Genomic DNA, 20,879 nt, shown 5'->3' on the forward strand with positions numbered 1-20,879 from the left:
GCCAGCACTGCCAGACACGTCCTGTATGCAGCCAGCACTGCCAGACACGTCCTGTATGCAGCCAGCACTGCCAGGCACGTCCTGTATGCAGCCAGCACTGCCAGGCACGTCCTGTATGCAGCCAGCACTGCCAGGCACGTCCTGTATGCAGCCAGCACTGCCAGGCACGTCCTGTATGCAGCCAGCACTGCCAGGCACGTCCTGTATGCAGCCAGTACTACCTCAGCCCAGCTACTTGTCACCCAGTGCCTTTGAGGTTGTGGTGTTAGGACATGACACACTGGGAAGGCAGGAAGGACTTTTTGTATCTGGTTTTGTGGTTCTTAGTGATTTGTTTTAGTCGTCATGAAGACCTTTCACCTCCTCCCTACCTTATGTCAGATGGATCGGTCTGCAGCCTAAATAGTCAGTGCTGTTAGTTTCGGCAACCAATGTGTGAATCAGACCTTGCTGTCAGGTGGGTGGTCCTGGGTGGGAGAAGACAGCCTTAAACTGCCCTCCTCACACTAGCCCATATCAGCATATTGGGTGCCAAAACGAACATTATTGAATTTTCACTGTGCAGAACTAGGGGAGCGAGAAGCAGTGACGTCCTGGAGAGGGTGGAGGTGGTGGAGCTCCCCTTTAATGAAGAGTTTGATGTTGGCGGCGGTGACCTTTGGCGAGTACCTGTTCCACCTCTTGTGTAACCATGGTGCCGGAGACAATCCTAATATTTGTGCCGCGGTCTCCAGGTGACAGAGCTGTTATCAGGAATGTGGAAATGACGGGACTTTAACCCCTGCACGCCTGCTCGCTCAGTGTCAGTAAGCTGCCTGTACTCGAGGCTCAGGGATATTATTGTGAGGTAAGACTTTAAGGTCCTGCCCAGGGCGGAAGGTGCAGATAATTCCCAGAAATCGACCTGACCTGCCACAGAGAACGCATAGCGAGATAACTCGCATTATGGGCGGAGCTATTGTTTGCTTGCGCAAATAAGCTAAAGTCCAGTCCACCAGCATCTGATGAAGGGATAAAGCTCAGGTTCATTCTGCATTGACGTGCTACTCATCGTGATGGCGTCCGCTGATCCATCCGAAACTCTTACCTGTCCCACCTGCCAGAACTCAAGCACAGATACCGGAGCTTCTGAGCACAACTTCTGCTGGGTGTGCATCGACTGTGTGCTGGACAAGCAGAGAGGAGTCCACACACATCATGTGTGCAGAGCGCAGGAAGGTCCTGTCCAGGAGAGGAGACTCCAGGAGGTGGCCAGACCCAACAGCACCACCACCATCACCTGCACGTACTGCGTTCACTCTCCCATCCCAGCTGTCAAGTCCTGTGTCATGTGCGAAGCTTCTCTCTGTGACACCCACCTGGCCGTCCACAGCAAGTCCCCTGACCACGTCCTGATCGAGCCCACCACCGCCCTGCGCAACCGCAAGTGCTCTGTCCACAAGAAGATACTGGAATACTACTGCCCCGCCGATGCCGTCTGTGTCTGCGTGTCCTGTATTCTCTTTGGAGATCATAGAGGACATCGAGTGGAGACCTTTGAGGAGGTTTCAAGTAAAAAGAAGAAGAGGCTGAAAAACGACCTGAAAAAACTCACCTCAAGGAGTTTAGAGACTGAGAAAAGACTCCAGACTCTGCAAAGCCGTAGTGGAGAGGTGCGAGAGAAGACATCTGACGTGACTGAGAGAGTGACTGCCCTGTTCAGGGACATCAGGAGACAACTAGATGCCTTGGAGAAGAGGGTCCTGAGCGAGATCTCCAGGCAGGAGGAGCAGGTATCACTCACAGTCTCTAGACTGATCCAGCAGCTGGAGCTCCAGAAGGACGAGCTGTCCAGACACATGTCTTATCTGGAGGAACTATGTGACCAGATGGATCCTCTCATTGTCATACAAGAGCAGGAATCTGAGCGAGAAAACTTCCTGGATGTGGGGAAGGACAAAGGCGACTCCAGGGACCAGCAGGTCTACCGAGTGGCTGGGGTGGACGAGGGGATGATCTCAGTGACGTTACACACAGGATTATGTAACATCATGGCTGGAATCAAGAAAGGCATCAACACACAAGGAGCTGCAGACTTATTACTGGACGCAAACACAGCCGGAAATGACGTCCACATCTCTGGGGACCTAAAAACGGCGTCCTGGTCACACATCGACCAGAACTACCCGGAGAAGTCAGGGAGATTCCAGTATGATCAGGTTCTCAGCACCAGGAGCTTCAGCTCGGGGAGATATTACTGGGAGGTGGAGACAAGTGAGACAGGAGTCTGGTTTTTGGGGATGTGTTACCCCAGTGTAGACCGAAGGGGGCGCCAGTCATGGATCGGAGATAATAACAAGTCATGGTGTTTACGGCGATACGACAATGTCCAATACTCTGTGATTCACGATGGAAAGTGGCTGCAGTTACCCCACAGTGTGTCCTGCCATGTGCTGGGGATCTATCTGGACTACGAGGCCGGCCTGCTCTCCTTCTACGAGCTCCGAGACCCTATAAGACACTTACACACCTTCACCGCCACCTTCATTGAGCCCCTGCATGTGGCCTTCAGCGTGTACAAGGCCTGGGTGCGCATTAAGGGGTAAAAGTCCTGCATGTGGCCTGACACATTGAACCCCCAGGGGTTTCTACAAACGCTGCAGCTTTTCTGTGTCCTTCTTGGTCTGGGGTTCATAACGTCTGATACACGTGTCATATCGGGACTGTAGGTCACATGATGATGTCACAATCAGCTGTACAGGAGCCAACGGTTATGTTGTAGTCATTGTTGATTTGTAAAGCGCTACGGCATTTGATGGCGCTATATGAATAAAGATTATAATTATTGGGGGTTATTTATCATTGTTTTCTTGGATTTATTGCGTAAAAAAAGTCAGACTAGAGCATATAAATTGACCTGCTGCTGCATCTTGTAGTTTGACCTGCTCCTGCAGCTTGTAGTTTGACCTGCTGCTGCATCTTGTAGTTTGACCTGCTCCTGCAGCTTGTAGTTTGACCTTCTCCTGCAGTTTGTAGTTTGACCTGCTCCTGCAGCTTGTAGTTTGACCTTCTCCTGCAGTTTGTAGTTTGACCTGCTCCTGCAGCTTGTAATTTGACCTTCTCCTGCAGTTTGTAGTTTGACCTGCTCCTGCAGCTTTTAGGTTGACCCGCTCCCGCAGCTCATAGTGTGACCTGCTGCTGCAGCTTGTAGTTTGACCTTCTCCTGCAGCTTGTAGTTTGACCTTCTCCTGCAGCTTGTAGTTTGACATTCTCCTGCAGTTTGCAGTTTGACCTTCTCCTGCAGTTTGCAGTTTGACCTTCTCCTGCAGTTTGCAGTTTGACCTTCTCCTGCAGCTTGCAGTTTGACCTTCTCCTGCAGCTTGTAGTTTGACCTTCTCCTGCAGTTTGCAGTTTGACCTGCTCCTGCAGCTTGTTATTTGGCTTGCTCCCGCATTTAGTTTGACCCGCTCCCGCAGCTTGTAATGTGACTTACTGCTGCAGCTTGTAGTTTGACCTTCTCCTGCAGCTTGTAGTTTGACCTTCTCCTGCAGCTTGTAGTTTGACCTTCTCCTGCAGTTTGCAGTTTGACCTTCTCCTGCAGCTTGCAGTTTGACCTTCTCCTGCAGCTTGTAGTTTGACCTTCTCCTGCAGTTTGCAGTTTGACCTGCTCCTGCAGCTTGTTATTTGGCTTGCTCCCGCATTTAGTTTGACCCGCTCCCGCAGCTTGTAATGTGACTTACTGCTGCAGCTTGTAGTTTGACCTTCTCCTGCAGCTTGTAGTTTGACCTTCTCCTGCAGCTTGTAGTTTGACCTTCTCCTGCAGTTTGCAGTTTGACCTTCTCCTGCAGCTTGCAGTTTGACCTTCTCCTGCAGCTTGTAGTTTGACCTTCTCCTGCAGTTTGCAGTTTGACCTGCTCCTGCAGCTTGTTATTTGGCTTGCTCCCGCATTTAGTTTGACCCGCTCCCGCAGCTTGTAATGTGACTTACTGCTGCAGCTTGTAGTTTGACCTTCTCCTGCAGCTTGTAGTTTGACCTGCTCCTGCAGCTTGTAGTTTGACCTGCTCCTGCAGCTTGTAGTTTGACCTGCTCCTGCAGCTTGTAGTTTGACCTGCTCCTGCAGCTTGTAGTTTGACCTACTCCTGCAGCTTGTAGTTTGATCTTCTCCTGCAGTTTGCAGTTTGACCTGCCCCTGCAGTTTGACCTACTCCTGTAGATTGTAGATTGACCTGCTCCTGCAGTGCAGTCACTAAATTTCAGGTGACGATTGACATCACACAATCACAAGTCCTATAATGAAGCTGTAAAAAAGAAAAGGAAAATGAATTGAAAATGAATTAAAATTGTTTTGAAATTATGTAAAAAAAGTTTTTCGTTGTTGTTTTTAATTCCTGTTTTATATCCATGAGGGAGCAGACTACAAGTCTAATGGCAATAAACCGATGTCAATGTTCTGTCCCAGGATTCTGCGGGTGCCGGACTCGCTCTGTTATTGGACAGTACCGGGGGCAGCGCCTGCAGTGTGGATGGGGAGGCGCAAATCTATGTACAATGGGGCTCATTTACTTACCGGTCCAGTCGCGATCCCGTCGTTGTCCGATGCTGATTCGGGTCTGTCGGGAGTCACTAAGGTCGGGCTCCCGATATCCTGCAGGTGTCGCTGCTGCGCTGAGGTCCACCGGAGTTCACCTGCTTCTTCCTGGTGCATGCGAGTGCTGATCTTGCGATACAAATCCTTTTTTAGATTCCGTGTTTTTTTCTGAATCCGTCGGGTTCAGTTTCATTTCTGTTGTGTGAAAGCCGGCGCCGATGCGACACAATCTGATCGCGTGCACCAAAACCCGGGGCGATTCGGCACAAATCGGAAATATTCGGGAAACCCAACAAAAGTGCGGCATTCGGGCCCTTAGGAAATGAGCCCCAATGTGTAAAAAGCTACAGACAAAAGGGCCTAACTAGTTTGGTGGGAGAATCCAGTGATTTGCGGACAGGTAACAACATAGTTGGAAATAAAGAACTAGATCCCGTCTTTTAGTTCAGCTGTCTGTATCTCCCACAACCACAAGCCTGGTGTCATCTGAAAGATAAGATTAGATTTCCTATAGATGTAACATCCTAAAAGACGGCGATCAAACCCTCCTCTTCCATCTCGTAAAATAAGCCAATTTTCTGGAAAAACTGACTCTTCTCTTTCTCTGCTCATTTACATATGACTTTGAAGGTACAGAAGGGATAGCTTCCCATGTGCCCTGACCCCTCCATTACTGCCAGTACAGAAGGGATAGCTTCCCATGTGCCCTGACCTCTCCATCACTGCCAGTACAGAAGGGATAGCTTCCCATGTGCCCTGACCTCTCCATCACTACCAGTACAGAAGGGATAGCTTCCCATGTGCCCTGACCTCTCCATCACTACCAGTACAGAAGGGATAGCTTCCCATGTGCCCTGACCCCTCCATCACTACCAGTACAGAAGGGATAGCTTCCCATGTGTCCTGACCCCTCCATCACAGCCAGTACAGAAGGGATAGCTTCTCATGTGTCCTGACCCTCCATCACTACCAGTACAGAAGGGATAGCTTCCCATGTGTCCTGACCCCTCCATCACTGCCAGTACAGAAGGGATAGCTTCCCATGTGTCCTGACCCCTCCATCACTGCCAGTACAGAAGGGATAGCTTCCCATGTGTCCTGACCCTCCATCACTGCCAGTACAGAAGGGATAGCTTCTCATGTGTCCTGACCCCTCCATCACTGCCAGTACAGAAGGGATAGCTTCTCATGTGTCCTGACCCCTCCATCACTACCAGTACAGAAGGGATAGCTTCTCATGTGCCCTGACCTCTCCATCACTGCCAGTACAGAAGGGATAGCTTCTCATGTGTCCTGACCCCTCCATCACTACCAGTACAGAAGGGATAGCTTCTCATGTGTCCTGACCTCTCCATCACTGCCAGTACAGAAGGGATAGCTTCTCATGTGTCCTGACCTCTCCATCACTGCCAGTACAGAAGGGATAGCTTCCCATGTGCCCTGACCCTCCATCACTACCAGTACAGAAGGGATAGCTTCCCATGTGTCCTGACCCCTCCATTACTGCCAGTACAGAAGGGATAGCTTCTCATGTGTCCTGACCCCTCCATCACTGCCAGTACAGAAGGGATAGCTTCCCATGTGTCCTGACCCCTCCATCACTGCCAGTACAGAAGAGATAGCTTCTCATGTGTCCTGACCCCTCCATCACTACCAGTACAGAAGGGATAGCTTCCCATGTGTCCTGACCCCTCCATCACTGCCAGTACAGAAGGGATAGCTTCTCATGTGTCCTGACTCTCCATCACTACCAGTACAGAAGGGATAGCTTCCCATGTGTCCTGACCCCTCCATCACTACCAGTACAGAAGGGATAGCTTCCCATGTGTCCTGACCCCTCCATCACAGCCAGTACAGAAGGGATAGCTTCTCATGTGTCCTGACCCTCCATCACTACCAGTACAGAAGGGATAGCTTCCCATGTGTCCTGACCCCTCCATCACTGCCAGTACAGAAGGGATAGCTTCCCATGTGTCCTGACCCCTCCATCACTGCCAGTACAGAAGGGATAGCTTCCCATGTGTCCTGACCCTCCATCACTGCCAGTACAGAAGGGATAGCTTCTCATGTGTCCTGACCCCTCCATCACAGCCAGTACAGAAGGGATAGCTTCTCATGTGTCCTGACCCTCCATCACTACCAGTACAGAAGGGATAGCTTCTCATGTGTCCTGACCCCTCCATCACAGCCAGTACAGAAGGGATAGCTTCTCATGTGTCCTGACCCCTCCATCACTGCCAGTACAGAAGGGATAGCTTCTCATGTGTCATGACCCCTCCACCACTGCCAGTACAGAAGGGATAGCTTCCCATGTGTCCTGACCCCTCCATCACTACCAGTACAGAAGGGATAGCTTCTCATGTGTCCTGACCCCTCCATCACTGCCAGTACAGAAGGGATAGCTTCTCATGTGTCCTGACCCCTCCATCACTGCCAGTACAGAAGGGATAGCTTCTCATGTGTCCTGACCCCTCCATCACTACCAGTACAGAAGGGATAGCTTCTCATGTGTCCTGACCCCTCCATCACTGCCAGTACAGAAGGGATAGCTTCCCATGTGTCCTGACCCCTCCATCACTACCAGTACAGAAGGGATAGCTTCTCATGTGTCCTGACCCCTCCATCACTGCCAGTACAGAAGGGATAGCTTCCCATGTGTCCTGACCCCTCCATCACTGCCAGTACAGAAGGGATAGCTTCTCATGTGTCCTGACCCCTCCATCACTACCAGTACAGAAGGGATAGCTTCTCATGTGTCCTGACCCCTCCATCACTGCCAGTACAGAAGGGATAGCTTCCCATGTGTCCTGACCCCTCCATCACTGCCAGTACAGAAGGGATAGCTTCTCATGTGTCCTGACCCCTCCATCACTACCAGTACAGAAGGGATAGCTTCTCATGTGTCCTGACCTCTCCATCACTGCCAGTACAGAAGGGATAGCTTCCCATGTGTCCTGACTCCTCCATCACTGCCAGTACAGAAGGGATAGCTTCCCATGTGTCCTGACCCCTCCACCACTGCCAGTACAGAAGGGATAGCTTCCCATGTGTCCTGACCCCTCCATCACTACCAGTACAGAAGGGATAGCTTCTCATGTGTCCTGACCTCTCCATCACTGCCAGTACAGAAGGGATAGCTTCCCATGTGTCCTGACTCCTCCATCACTGCCAGTACAGAAGGGATAGCTTCCCATGTGTCCTGACCCCTCCATCACTACCAGTACAGAAGCGATAGCTTCCCATGTGTCCTTACCCCTCCATCACTGCCAGTACAGAAGGGATAGCTTCTCATGTGTCCTGACCCCTCCATTACTGCCAGTACAGAAGGGATAGCTTCCCATGTGTCCTGACCCCTCCATCACTGCCAGTACAGAAGGGATAGCTTCCCATGTGTCCTGACCCCTCCATCACTGCCAGTACAGAAGGGATAGCTTCCCATGTGTCCTGACCCCTCCATCACTGCCAGTACAGAAGGGATAGCTTCCCATGTGTCCTGACCCCTCCATCACTACCAGTACAGAAGGGATAGCTTCTCATGTGTCCTGACCCCTCCATCACTGCCAGTACAGAAGGGATAGCTTCTCATGTGTCCTGACCCCTCCATCACTACCAGTACAGAAGGGATAGCTTCCCATGTGTCCTGACCTCTCCAGCACTACCAGTACAGAAGGGATAGCTTCTCATGTGTCCTGACCCCTCCATCACTGCCAGTACAGAAGGGATAGCTTCTCATGTGTCCTGACCCCTCCATCACTGCCAGTACAGAAGGGATAGCTTCTCATGTGTCCTGACCCCTCCATCACTGCCAGTACAGAAGGGATAGCTTCCCATGTGTCCTGACCCCTCCATCACTGCCAGTGATGCCACGGAGCATGCGCCGCCAATACTCTACTCCACACGTCTTCTCCATGCAGGTGTCTTCTCATTAGTTGATCTATCCTTGTATTGGCCGGCCAACAGTACTTAACCTCCCAGCTTCCTGGGCAGCGTCCTCTCTCCTGCGCCCCTGTACTCCAGACCCACCAGGTATAGCTCATTACTCCTTTTTCTTGTGCGCAGTCTACATATGCACAGTCGTGTATCTGCACTCTCTCTTGGCCATGCACTAAGCACCTTAATATTTCTAATGTACTGTAAGCCTTTGTGTGCTCGCTGCCCAGCACCTATATTTTACTACCCTATTGTTACCTTCTATTTTTAAACTGACTACAATAAATTTTTGACTTTTTTACCATTATCTTTGCTCATCCCCTTTTTCTTATTGGTAAAGTCTCCATATGGACAACTCCCAAGAGGAAGCCCCACCTTACAAGGTCTCCATATGGACAACTCCCAAGAGGAAGCCCCACCTTACAAGGTCTCCATATGGACAACTCCCAAGAGGAAGCCTTACCTGACAAAGTCTCCATATGGAGAACTCCTACGAGGAAGCCTTACCTGACAAAGTCTCCATATGGAGAACTCCTACGAGGAAGCCTTACCTGACAAAGTCTCCATATGGACAACTCCCAAGAGGAAGCCCCACCTTACAAGGTCTCCATATGGAGAATTCCTACGAGGAAGCCCCACCTTACATGGTCTCCATATGGACAACTGCCAAGAGGAAGCCTTACCTGACAAAGTCTCCATATGGACAACTGCCAAGAGGAAGCCTTACCTGACAAAGTCTCCATATGGACAACTGCCAAGAGGAAGCCCCACCTTACAAGGTCTCCATATGGAGAATTCCTACGAGGAAGCCTTACCTGACAAAGTCTCCATATGGACAACTCCCAAGAGGAAGCCCCACCTTACAAGGTCTCCATATGGAGAATTCCTACGAGGAAGCCCCACCTTACATGGTCTCCATATGGACAACTGCCAAGAGGAAGCCTTACCTGACAAAGTCTCCATATGGACAACTGCCAAGAGGAAGCCTTACCTGACAAAGTCTCCATATGGACAACTGCCAAGAGGAAGCCCCACCTTACAAGGTCTCCATATGGAGAATTCCTACGAGGAAGCCTTACCTGACAAAGTCTCCATATGGACAACTGCCAAGAGGAAGCCTTACCTGACAAAGTCTCTGTATGGAGAACTCCCACGAGGAAGCCTTACCTGACAAAGTCTCTGTATGGAGAACTTCTAAGAGGAAGCCCCACCTGACAAAGTCTCTGTATGGAGAACTTCTACGAGGAAGCCTTACCTGACAAAGTCTCCATATGGACAACTCCCATGAGGAAGCCTTACCTGACAAAGTCTCTATATGGACAACTCCCATGAGGAAGCCTTACCTGACAAAGTCTCCATATGGAGAACTCCCATGAGGAAGCCTTACCTGACAAAGTCTCCATATGGACAACTCCCATGAGGAAGCCTTACCTGACAAAGTCTCCATATGGAGAACTCCCATGAGGAAGCCTTACCTGACAAAGTCTCTGTATGGAGAACTCCCATGAGGAAGCCTTACCTGACAAAGTCTCTATATGGACAACTCCCATGAGGAAGCCTTACCTGACAAAGTCTCCATATGGAGAACTCCCATGAGGAAGCCCCACCTGACAAAGTATCCATATGGAGAACTCCCACGAGGAAACCTTACCTGACAAAGTCTCCATATGGAGAACTCCTACGAGGAAGCCTTACCTGACAAAGTCTCCATATGGAGAACTCCCATGAGGAAGCCCCACCTGACAAAGTATCCATATGGAGAACTCCCACGAGGAAACCTTACCTGACAAAGTCTCCATATGGACAACTCCCACGAGGAAACCTTACCTGACAAAGTCTCTCTATGGAGAACTCCCACTAGGAAGTCTTACCTGACAAAGTCTCTGTATGGAGAAATCCCACGAGGAAGCCTTACTTGACAGTCTCCATATTGAGAACTCCCACTAGGAAGCCTTACCTGACAAAGTCTCCATATGGAGAAGTCCTACGAGGAAGCCTTACCTCACAAGGTCTCCATATGGAGAACTCCTACGAGGAAGCCTTACCTGACAAAGTCTCTGTATGGAGAACTCCTATAAGGAAGCCCCACCTGACAAAGTCTCCATATGGAGAACTCCCACGAGGAAGCCTAACCTGACAAAGTCTCTGTAAGGAGTGCAGTCACTCAAAGACCGGAGTAAGATGCATTTGCCCCTATGACGCCTATGTCTGGGGTAATTGATGAGCTGTCTGGTGAATGACCACACCGCTGTTTGCTCGGTACATTCATGTGCGTCTTCTGTCGGTGAGATGGATGTGGCCCTTTGTCCAGACCTTGCACATGGTTTCCACGTCAGCAGATAAATACAATGGAAAGTTGTGAGTAACAGAAGACGTTTCCAACAACGAGTAAGAACCCAAACCACCAGAAGTACGGCTCCGGACCCCAGGTGTGACCCTCAGTCCAGCTACATAATCCCCCTCACGGCAGAAGATGCCCCTTCCTGCTGTGCTGCACAGGAGGGCTCAGGCTCTGCAGAGGAGGCTACTATCTGCCACCTTACTGCAGGAGCTCGAGATCTTCCTCAAAAGACAGGTAAGAACAAGAATGAGAAACATTCGAGACTGTGCTATCCCCTTCTCCCTCCAGGCTCCACTCCCCTGCTCCCTCCAGGCTCCACTCCCCTGCTCCCTCCAGGCTCCACTCCCCTGCTCCCTCCAGGCTCCACTCCCCTGCTCCCTCCAGGCTCCACTCCCCTGCTCCCTCCAGGCTCCACTCCCCTTCTCCCTCCAGGCTCCACTCCCCTGCTCCCTCCAGGCTCCACTCCCCTGCTCCCTCCAGGCTCCACTCCCCTGCTCCCTCCAGGCTCCACTCCCCTGCTCCCTCCAGGCTCCACTCCCCTGCTCCCTCCAGGCTCCACTCCCCTGCTCCCTCCAGGCTCCACTCCCCTGCTCCCTCCAGGCTCCACTCCCCTGCTCCCTCCAGGCTCCACTCCCCTGCTCCCTCCAGGCTCCACTCCCCTGCTCCCTCCATGCTCCACTCCCCTGCTCCCTCCAGGCTCCACTCCCCTGCTCCCTCCAGGCTCCACTCCCCTGCTCCCTCCATGCTCCACTCCCCTGCTCCCTCCATGCTCCACTCCCCTGCTCCCTCCAGGCTCCACTCCCCTGCTCCCTCCAGGCTCCACTCCCCTGCTCCCTCCAGGCTCCACTCCCCTGCTCCCTCCAGGCTCCACTCCCCTGCTCCCTCCAGGCTCCACTCCCCTGCTCCCTCCAGGCTCCACTCCCCTGCTCCCTCCAGGCTCCACTCCCCTGCTCCCTCCAGGCTCCACTCCCCTGCTCCCTCCAGGCTCCACTCCCCTGCTCCCTCCAGGCTCCACTCCCCTGCTCCCTCCAGGCTCCACTCCGCTGCTCCCTCCAGGCTCCACTCCGCTGCTCCCTCCAGGCTCCACTCCGCTGCTCCCTCTCTCTTCTCACTTTCCCTCACCTCCCTCTCTCTGCTCTGCTATGTCTCTCACCCCCCTCTCTGCTCTCCTCTGTCTCCTCTCTTTCTCTTGCCACCTCTCTTCTTTCTTTCTCTTATCCCCCTCTTTATTCTCTGTTTCTCTCACCCCTCTCTCTGCTCTCTGTCTCTTGCCCCCCTCTCTCTGCTTTCTCTTTCTTTCACCCCTCTCCCTTCTGTGGCCCCCCCTCTTCCCCTCTCTCTTTCTCACGCCCCTCTCCCTACTCTCTCTTTCTCTTGCCCCCTCTATCTTATTTCTTTCTCTCATCCCCCTCTTTATTCTCTTTCTCTCTCGCCCCTCCCTCTTTCTCTTGCCCCTCCCTCTACTCTCTTTCTCTTGCCCCCTCTCTTTTATTTATTTCTCTCATCCCCCTCTTTTATCTTTCTCTCGCCCCCTCTCTCTGCTCTGCTCTCTGTCTCTCACCCCCTTTCTGCTCTCCTACCTGTCTCCTCTCTCTTTCTCTCGCCCCTCTCTCTACTCTCTTTCTCTTGCCACCCTCTCTCTTCTTTCTTTCTCTTGCCACCCTCTCTCTTCTTTCTTTCTCTTGCCACCCTCTCTCTGCTCTGCTCTGTGTCTCTTGCCCCCCTCTCTCTGCTCTCTCTTTCTCTCCACCCCTCTCTGCTTTCTCTTTCTTTCACCCCTCTCTCTTTCTCTCACCCCCTTTCTCTTCCCCTCTCTCTTTCTCTCGTCCCCTTTCTCTTCCCCTCTCTCTCTTTCTCTCGCCCCTTTTCTCTTCCCCTCTCTCTTTCTCTCGCCCCTTTTCTCTTCCCCTCTCTCTTTCTCTCGCCCCCTTTCTCTTCCCCTCTCTCTTTCTCTCGCCCCCTTTCTCTTCCCCTCTCTCTTTCTCTCGCCCCCTTTCTCTTCCCCTCTCTCTTTCTCTCGCCCCCTTTCTCTTCCCCTCTCTCTTTCTCTCGCCCCCTTTCTCTTCCCCTCTCTCTTTCTCTCGCCCCCTTTCTCTTCCCCTCTCTCTTTCTCTCGCCCCCTTTCTCTTCCCCTCTCTCTTTCTCTCGCCCCCTTTCTCTTCCCCTCTCTCTTTCTCTGCCCCCCTTTCTCTTCCCCTCTCTCTTTCTCTGCCCCCCTTTCTCTTCCCCTCTCTCTTTCTCTGCCCCCCCCTCTTCCCCTCTCTCTTTCTCTCGCCCCTTTTCTCTTCCCCTCTCTCTTTCTCTCGCCCCTTTTCTCTTCCCCTCTCTCTCTCTGCCCCCTTTTCTCTTCCCCTCTCTCTTTCTCTGCCCCCTTTTCTCTTCCCCTCTCTCTTTCTCTGCCCCCCTTTCTCTTCCCCTCTCTCTTTCTCTGCCCCCCCCCTCTTCCCCTCTCTCTTTCTCTCGCCCCTTTTCTCTTCCCCTCTCTCTTTCTCTCGCCCCTTTTCTCTTCCCCTCTCTCTTTCTCTCGCCCCTTTTCTCTTCCCCTCTCTCTTTCTCTCGCCCCTTTTCTCTTCCCCTCTCTCTTTCTCTGCCCCCCTTTCTCTTCCCCTCTCTCTTTCTCTGCCCCCTTTTCTCTTCCCCTCTCTCTTTCTCTCGCCCCTTTTCTCTTCCCCTCTCTCTTTCTCTGCCCCCTTTTCTCTTCCCCTCTCTCTTTCTCTGCCCCCTTTTCTCTTCCCCTCTCTCTTTCTCTGCCCCCCTTTTCTCTTCCCCTCTCTCTTTCTCTGCCCCCCTTTTCTCTTCCCCTCTCTCTTTCTCTGCCCCCCTTTTCTCTTCCCCTCTCTCTTTCTCTGCCCCCCTTTTCTCTTCCCCTCTCTCTTTCTCTGCCCCCCTTTTCTCTTCCCCTCTCTCTTTCTCTGCCCCCCTTTTCTCTTCCCCTCTCTCTTTCTCTGCCCCCCTTTTCTCTTCCCCTCTCTCTTTCTCTGCCCCCCTTTCTCTTCCCCTCTCTCTTTCTCTGCCCCCCTTTCTCTTCCCCTCTCTCTTTCTCTCGCCCCTTTTCTCTTCCCCTCTCTCTTTCTCTCGCCCCTTTTCTCTTCCCCTCTCTCTCGCCCCTTTTCTCTTCCCCTCTCTCTCTCTGCCCCTTTTCTCTTCCCCTCTCTCTTTCTCTCGCCCCTTTTCTCTTCCCCTCTCTCTTTCTCTCGCCCCTTTTCTCTTCCCCTCTCTCTCTCTGCCCCCTTTTCTCTTCCCCTCTCTCTTTCTCTGCCCCCTTTTCTCTTCCCCTCTCTCTTTCTCTGCCCCCCTTTCTCTTCCCCTCTCTCTTTCTCTGCCCCCCTTTCTCTTCCCCTCTCTCTTTCTCTGCCCCCCTTTCTCTTCCCCTCTCTCTTTCTCTGCCCCCCCTCTTCCCCTCTCTCTTTCTCTGCCCCCCCTCTTCCCCTCTCTCTTTCTCTGCCCCCCCTCTCTTCCCCTCTCTCTTTCTCTGCCCCCCCTCTCTTCCCCTCTCTCTTTCTCTGCCCCCCCTCTTCCCCTCTCTTTCTCTGCCCCCCCTCTTCCCCTCTCTCTTTCTCTGCCCCCCCTCTTCCCCTCTCTCTTTCTCTCGTTCCCCTTTTTGCTTGATCTTTCTCTCGACCCTTCTCAATTCTCCCTTTCTTTTCTCTCCCCTTCTCTCTGCTCTCTATTTCTCTCGCCCCCCTCTTTCTATTCTTTTTCGCTCTGTTTCTCTCTGTGTCTCTCTCTGTAGCTCTCTCTGTCAGCTCTGTCTCTCGGCTCTTTCTATGTGTTTCTCTCTGTCTCTCTTTTGTCTCTGTGTCATATACAGACATAGACAGACAGAGATAGACATTGCAGAGCAACTGTCATATGAAACAGTAACGAGAGACCTCCACCGACCCCCACACACCCCGAGAGATCCTGGAGGAGAGGAAAGGTCCATCTGATTCAGGAGAATCAAACTTCTGTACAAATCCAATAGCAACTAAATTAAACTGTATAAACTGTAAAAAAAAATAAATAAATAACGAGAGACAAAATCACAAGAGCTTAAAATCTATGAAGAAGAAGTGACAGTGCTGATATAGTCACTGGGGGTAGAGATGTACATCCACCCACATAGAGAGCACCATGAAGGACGCCTCGTGAGACCTGGAGCCGCACATCTGTAACTACATCACACTCTTTTGTTCAGGGAGTTCAACAATCTGATGGAGGTCGTGAGAGCTCCAGCCAAGAGGAGAACATTGTAAGGTAAGTGCTGACATCCACCTGGGGACCTGCTGTGGTCAGAACCCCCATCCTGGGCAGTGGTCCATCAATGACTCGGTGTGCACTCCCAGATCTCCTCAGCTTGTCACCACTTTCATTAGAATAAGGTGACCCCACCAACCTCTTTTGGGCTCCAGGTCCCTTCTCTAGACCAGTGCTCGAGTACAGGGGTCATTAATATATGGTCAGTCATGAGCAGGATGATCACATTACTGAAGATCTCTGATGCAGCTGTCAGCTTTGCTGATCACGGCCCCTGTCACCCTCTATGACCAGGGTAATGGACCATGGCGGCCAAGCCAGGTATACACAACTGTTACCTGGAGTAACCAATATAAAGTCAACATAGAGCAGGACACGGGACATGTCCAGGATGGAGGCAAGATTCCAGGAATATGAAGAGGAATGCCCCACGATCATCACATGGTTAGGATGATGACTCCCTGCAGTCTGCTCTGTGCCCAGGGGTGCACCATTGTGGAGACAGGTTAGGTCCCTTTACCTTTATATATGTCTTCTGCTTTGTTTTTGCTTCTCTAGCTTTGACCAATGTCACCACATGCGTCTGGAGGAAAAGTTTACTCTGGAAGATTTACTGAGGTTGGAGAAGGTCTTCAGAAATCACAGTGTGCAGATAGAGAAGGCGGAGAACCTGGAGGAACCTCATTTATCGCTCCAGAACAAGAAGAAGCACCACAAAGCATCTCGGCAGCCCGGGAACATGACTCTGAGGGAGTTTCAGGAGGTTCTTGCTGGACTCTTTAAGCTGGAGTCCTGGGAAGAGAATATGGAGCTTCTGTTTAACAAGGTACACAGTCTCACAAAACACAGTGTGGCTACACATAATGGCTGACTTATGGCATCTCTTGTCAGGTGGACACCTCCTGTGATGGATTCATTGACTGGAGTGAGTTCTGTACCTACCTACTTCTACAGTACAAGGAGCGAGACTACATGGCAGCACAAAGGGTCACATTTGTTGGAGAGCCCACCATAAGATTGTGCTCGCGTAATAAGGTCAGTGTGATCACACATTTTGGGGCGACCAGTAGATATTAGGTGGTGGCCCATATTTACAGACCAGGTATTAACCTATTTGTTCCCACAGCAAGAGCCTACCTGCCGGGTCCTGGCCATCAGCTGTCTCCCATCACTCTGGTTCCTGAGTGTCAGTAAAGGGGGGGTCTTTACTCTGTGGGATGCCACCCTACACCCCCAGAAGTACTATGAGGTAGGTAACAAGAGAAGGAGTTGACAGATGCTGCAGACAACTAAGAGGAATGGGCTCACCTGGCAGGACATAACAGGCTTAGGTTGGTCCATTTTCTCCTAAGACCCTTCATCTTCATGGCAGATGCATTCTACAGACTCACGGGTTGGAAAAAGGAGGTTTAAGTCCTGGGTGACGGATGCAGTGTACATGCCCGATGTGCAGAAGGTTGCTGTGGCCACTACCAGCCGAGACATTCATTTCTATGATGTGTCTACGGTCAGCTTCATGGAGGAGGTCCACCTGTTTGGTAGGCTGGTGGCAGCAGTCACATCATCTGGAGCTTTCTGTGAGTTGTGTACATGATGACTTCCAGTGATCCCTCTTCTTTTGCAGCTCTGACGCATACTGCCACCTGTTTCTACTACTGGTATGATACTCAGGTACACATGGACCTCTATGGTTCTGCTTGCCTGTCCCTCCACCTGATGACTGCCACTCACCACAATCTTCTTCTTATAGTCCACTGGTGGGCGGTCACTGCTCCTATGGGGTGACGAGAAGGGTGGCATAAGTCTTCTGTGGCTGCTGAAACCCAAGTCTGGATTGTTTGAGAAGCCGTTCACCCACCGGTCTGGCCCATCCGAGGTCTACATGCAGGTGGGTACAATCCTCTATGGGTCTATGGGCTTCAGTGCCAGTGTAGGGTGGTCATGTAGACTTCAGTAGCTTCTATCACTTCTGGAGCTTCAGGAGATGAGTGTCCAGACTGCCAACGTCTCTTCTCCCTTCCATTCTGTCCTACAGGATCTGAAGCTCCACAACGATTTTCTGAGTTATCAGTCCATTCCAGACGTCCACTCAGAAGCCATCACTAAAGTCATGTATGTGGCCAGTCAGGAACTCGTAGTTACGTCCTGTGGAAGCTCTCACAACTCAGTAGTCATCATGGATATTCACCAAAGAGGGAACGTTTACACCTGGAGGATCAGGAAGGTGGGTGAAGGTCGTCCATGTATGGAGGTTTTTATAAAGACCCCAATTTTCACTCCTCATTTCCTCATCCTGTGACAGGGGGTGCAATGCTTTGACTACTGCAAGACCCTCAGCCTGCTGGTGACGGGGGGGCTGGACCACAAGGTTAGGCTATGGAACCAGTATGTCCCAAGCCGCCCCACAGCCATCCTCTCAGAACATACCACCGCCATCTCAGATGTGACCATATATGAGCCCCTGATGCAAGTCTTCAGCTACTCCAAGGACTCGGTGAGTGAGACCAAGTGCTTACACTCATACACATCACTAGTAGATGATCTCCCAGGCTACATGTGAGACCTTGGCTGCTTCTCTCCTAGTCCTGGGTGCGCTGGGGGTCTCTATTTTGGGCCGGTCACCTTCGTACTGTCACCTGGTTGCCCTCAGGCTCCTCTCAGAGGCTTCTTCTCTCCACCAGGTGCTGAAGGTGTGGGACCTCTCGTCGTGCAGGTGTATTCAGACATTGGTGGTGAAGTTCCCTTGCATTGAGTTCGGACACTTAAAGGAACATGGAGGATTCTCCTTCTTACTGACGTCCTGCAGCCCGCGGTGTCTAGTTGTCACATACTCTGATTACATTGGATTGCTGAAGTTGTCCCAAAATGACCCCAGCGAGGACAACCGGACCACACATGAAGCTCCTCTCTCCACGCTCCTCTACAACGGCTTCTTTCATCAGGTGAGAACCTGGACAGGAGAAGGGCCCCAGGTCTGTCCTGTGTATAGATGAGGGAAGGGCCCCGGGTCTGTCCTGTGTATAGATGAGGGAAGGGCCCCGGGTCTGTCCTGTGTATAGATGAGGGAAGGGCCCCAGGCCTGTCCTGTGTATAGATGAGGGAAGGGCCCCAGGCCTGTCCTGTGTATAGATGAGGGAAGGGCCCCAGGCCTGTCCTGTGTATAGATGAGGGAAGGGCCCCGGGTCTGTCCTGTGTATAGATGAGGGAAGGGCCCCAGGCCTGTCCTGTGTATAGATGAGGGAAGGGCCCCGGGTCTGTCCTGTGTATAGATGAGGGAAGGGCCCCGGGTCTGTCCTGTGTATAGATGAGGGAAGGGCCCCGGGTCTGTCCTGTGTATAGATGAGGGAAGGGCCCCAGGCCTGTCCTGTGTATAGATGAGGGAAGGGCCCCGGGTCTGTCCTGTGTATAGATGAGGGAAGGGCCCCAGGTCTGTCCTGTGTATAGATGAGGGAAGGGCCCGGGCCTGTCCTGTGTATAGATGAGGGAAGGGCCCGGGTCTGTCCTGTGTATAGATGAGGGAAGGGCCCGGGTCTGTCCTGTGTATAGATGAGGGAAGGGCCCCAGGTCTGTCCTGTGTATAGATGAGGGAAGGGCCCCGGGTCTGTCCTGTGTATAGATGAGGGAAGGGCCCCGGGTCTGTCCTGTGTATAGATGAGGGAAGGGCCCCGGGTCTGTCCTGTGTATAGATGAGGGAAGGGCCCCAGGCCTGTCCTGTGTATAGATGAGGGAAGGGCCCCGGGTCTGTCCTGTGTATAGATGAGGGAAGGGCCCGGGTCTGTCCTGTGTATAGATGAGGGAAGGGCCCCGGGTCTGTCCTGTGTATAGATGAGGGAAGGGCCCCGGGCCTGTCCTGTGTATAGATGAGGGAAGGGCCCGGGTCTGTCCTGTGTATAGATGAGGGAAGGGCCCGGGCCTGTCCTGTGTATAGATGAGGGAAGGGCCCGGGTCTGTCCTGTGTATAGATGAGGGAAGGGCCCCGGTCTGTCCTGTGTATAGATGAGGGAAGGGCCCCGGGCCTGTCCTGTGTATAGATGAGGGAAGGGCCCCGGGTCTGTCCTGTGTATAGATGAGGGAAGGGCCCCGGGTCTGTCCTGTGTATAGATGAGGGAAGGGCCCCGGGCCTGTCCTGTGTATAGATGAGGGAAGGGTCCGGGCCTGTCCTGTGTATAGATGAGGGAAGGGCCCGGGCCTGTCCTGTGTATAGATGAGGGAAGGGTCCCAGGTCTGTCCTGTGTATAGATGAGGGAAGGGCCCCGGGTCTGTCCTGTGTATAGATGAGGGAAGGGCCCCGGGTCTGTCCTGTGTATAGATGAGGGAAAGGCCCCGGGTCTGTCCTGTGTATAGATGAGGGAAGGGCCCGGGCCTGTCCTGTGTATAGATGAGGGAAGGGCCCGGGTCTGTCCTGTGTATAGATGAGGGAAGGGCCCGGGTCTGTCCTGTGTATAGATGAGGGAAGGGCCCCAGGTCTGTCCTGTGTATAGATGAGGGAAGGGCCCCGGGTCTGTCCTGTGTATAGATGAGGGAAGGGCCCCGGGTCTGTCCTGTGTATAGATGAGGGAAGGGCCCCGGGCCTGTCCTGTGTATAGATGAGGGAAGGGCCCCGGGTCTGTCCTGTGTATAGATGAGGGAAGGGCCCCGGGTCTGTCCTGTGTATAGATGAGGGAAGGGCCCGGGCCTGTCCTGTGTATAGATGAGGGAAGGGTCCGGGCCTGTCCTGTGTATAGATGAGGGAAGGGCCCCGGGTCTGTCCTGTGTATAGATGAGGGAAGGGCCCGGGTCTGTCCTGTGTATAGATGAGGGAAGGGCCCAGGTCTGTCCTGTGTATAGATGAGGGAAGGGCCCCGGGCCTGTCCTGTGTATAGATGAGGGAAGGGCCCCGGGTCTGTCCTGTGTATAGATGAGGGAAGGGCCCCGGGTCTGTCCTGTGTATAGATGAGGGAAGGGCCCCGGGTCTGTCCTGTGTATAGATGAGGGAAGGGCCCCGGGTCTGTCCTGTGTATAGATGAGGGAAGGGCCCCGGGTCTGTCCTGTGTATAGATGAGGGAAGGGCCCCGGGTCTGTCCTGTGTATAGATGAGGGAAGGGCCCCAGGCCTGTCCTGTGTATAGATGAGGGAAGGGCCCCGGGCCTGTCCTGTGTATAGATGAGGGAAGGGCCCCGGGCCTGTCCTGTGTATAGATGAGGGAAGGGCCCCGGGTCTGTCCTGTGTATAGATGAGGGAAGGGCCCCGGGTCTGTCCTGTGTATAGATGAGGGAAGGGCCCCGGGTCTGTCCTGTGTACAGATGAGGGAAGGGCCCCGGGTCTGTCCTGTGTATAGATGAGGGAAGGGCCCCAGGCCTGTCCTGTGTATAGATGAGGGAAGGGCCCCGGGTCTGTCCTGTGTATAGATGAGGGAAGGGCCCCGGGTCTGTCCTGTGTATAGATGAGGGAAGGGCCCCGGGTCTGTCCTGTGTATAGATGAGGGAAGGGCCCCGGGCCTGTCCTGTGTATAGTTGAGGGAAGGGCCCCGGGTCTGTCCTGTGTATAGATGAGGGAAGGGCCCCGGGCCTGTCCTGTGTATAGATGAGGGAAGGGCCCGGGTCTGTCCTGTGTATAGATGAGGGAAGGGCCCGGGCCTGTCCTGTGTATAGATGAGGGAAGGGCCCCAGGCCTGTCCTGTGTATAGATGAGGGAAGGGCCCCAGGCCTGTCCTGTGTATAGATGAGGGAAGGGCCCCGGGTCTGTCCTGTGTATAGATGAGGGAAGGGCCCCGGGCCTGTCCTGTGTATAGATGAGGGAAGGGCTCCAGGATGATTTGTGCTGATA

General features: G+C 52.8%; 2 protein-coding genes across 2 annotated transcripts in view; both read left to right on the forward strand.

Moving 5' to 3' along the window:
* Positions 1 to 826: 826 nt before the first annotated feature.
* LOC140106906 (E3 ubiquitin/ISG15 ligase TRIM25-like) lies at positions 827 to 4,292 on the forward strand. The gene has a single exon (XM_072131545.1). It carries the CDS (start codon positions 1,056 to 1,058, stop codon positions 2,583 to 2,585), a length of 1,530 nt encoding a protein of 509 aa, XP_071987646.1. The 5' UTR covers positions 827 to 1,055; the 3' UTR covers positions 2,586 to 4,292.
* A 12,337-nt stretch (positions 4,293 to 16,629) lies between these two features.
* Positions 16,630 to 20,879, forward strand: part of LOC140106905 (cilia- and flagella-associated protein 337-like) — a 316,979-nt gene continuing 312,729 nt past the window's right edge. The window contains exons 1-5 of the mRNA XM_072131544.1: positions 16,630 to 16,745; positions 16,825 to 16,962; positions 17,110 to 17,298; positions 17,377 to 17,568; positions 17,756 to 18,016. Of these exons, the coding sequence (XP_071987645.1) occupies positions 16,665 to 16,745; positions 16,825 to 16,962; positions 17,110 to 17,298; positions 17,377 to 17,568; positions 17,756 to 18,016 (861 nt within the window). The 5' untranslated portion in view covers positions 16,630 to 16,664. The remainder of the gene's footprint in view (positions 16,746 to 16,824; positions 16,963 to 17,109; positions 17,299 to 17,376; positions 17,569 to 17,755; positions 18,017 to 20,879) is intronic.

This window comes from Engystomops pustulosus, unplaced genomic scaffold (genome assembly GCF_040894005.1).
Source record: "Engystomops pustulosus unplaced genomic scaffold, aEngPut4.maternal MAT_SCAFFOLD_86, whole genome shotgun sequence".
Classification (NCBI taxonomy): domain Eukaryota; kingdom Metazoa; phylum Chordata; class Amphibia; order Anura; family Leptodactylidae; genus Engystomops; species Engystomops pustulosus.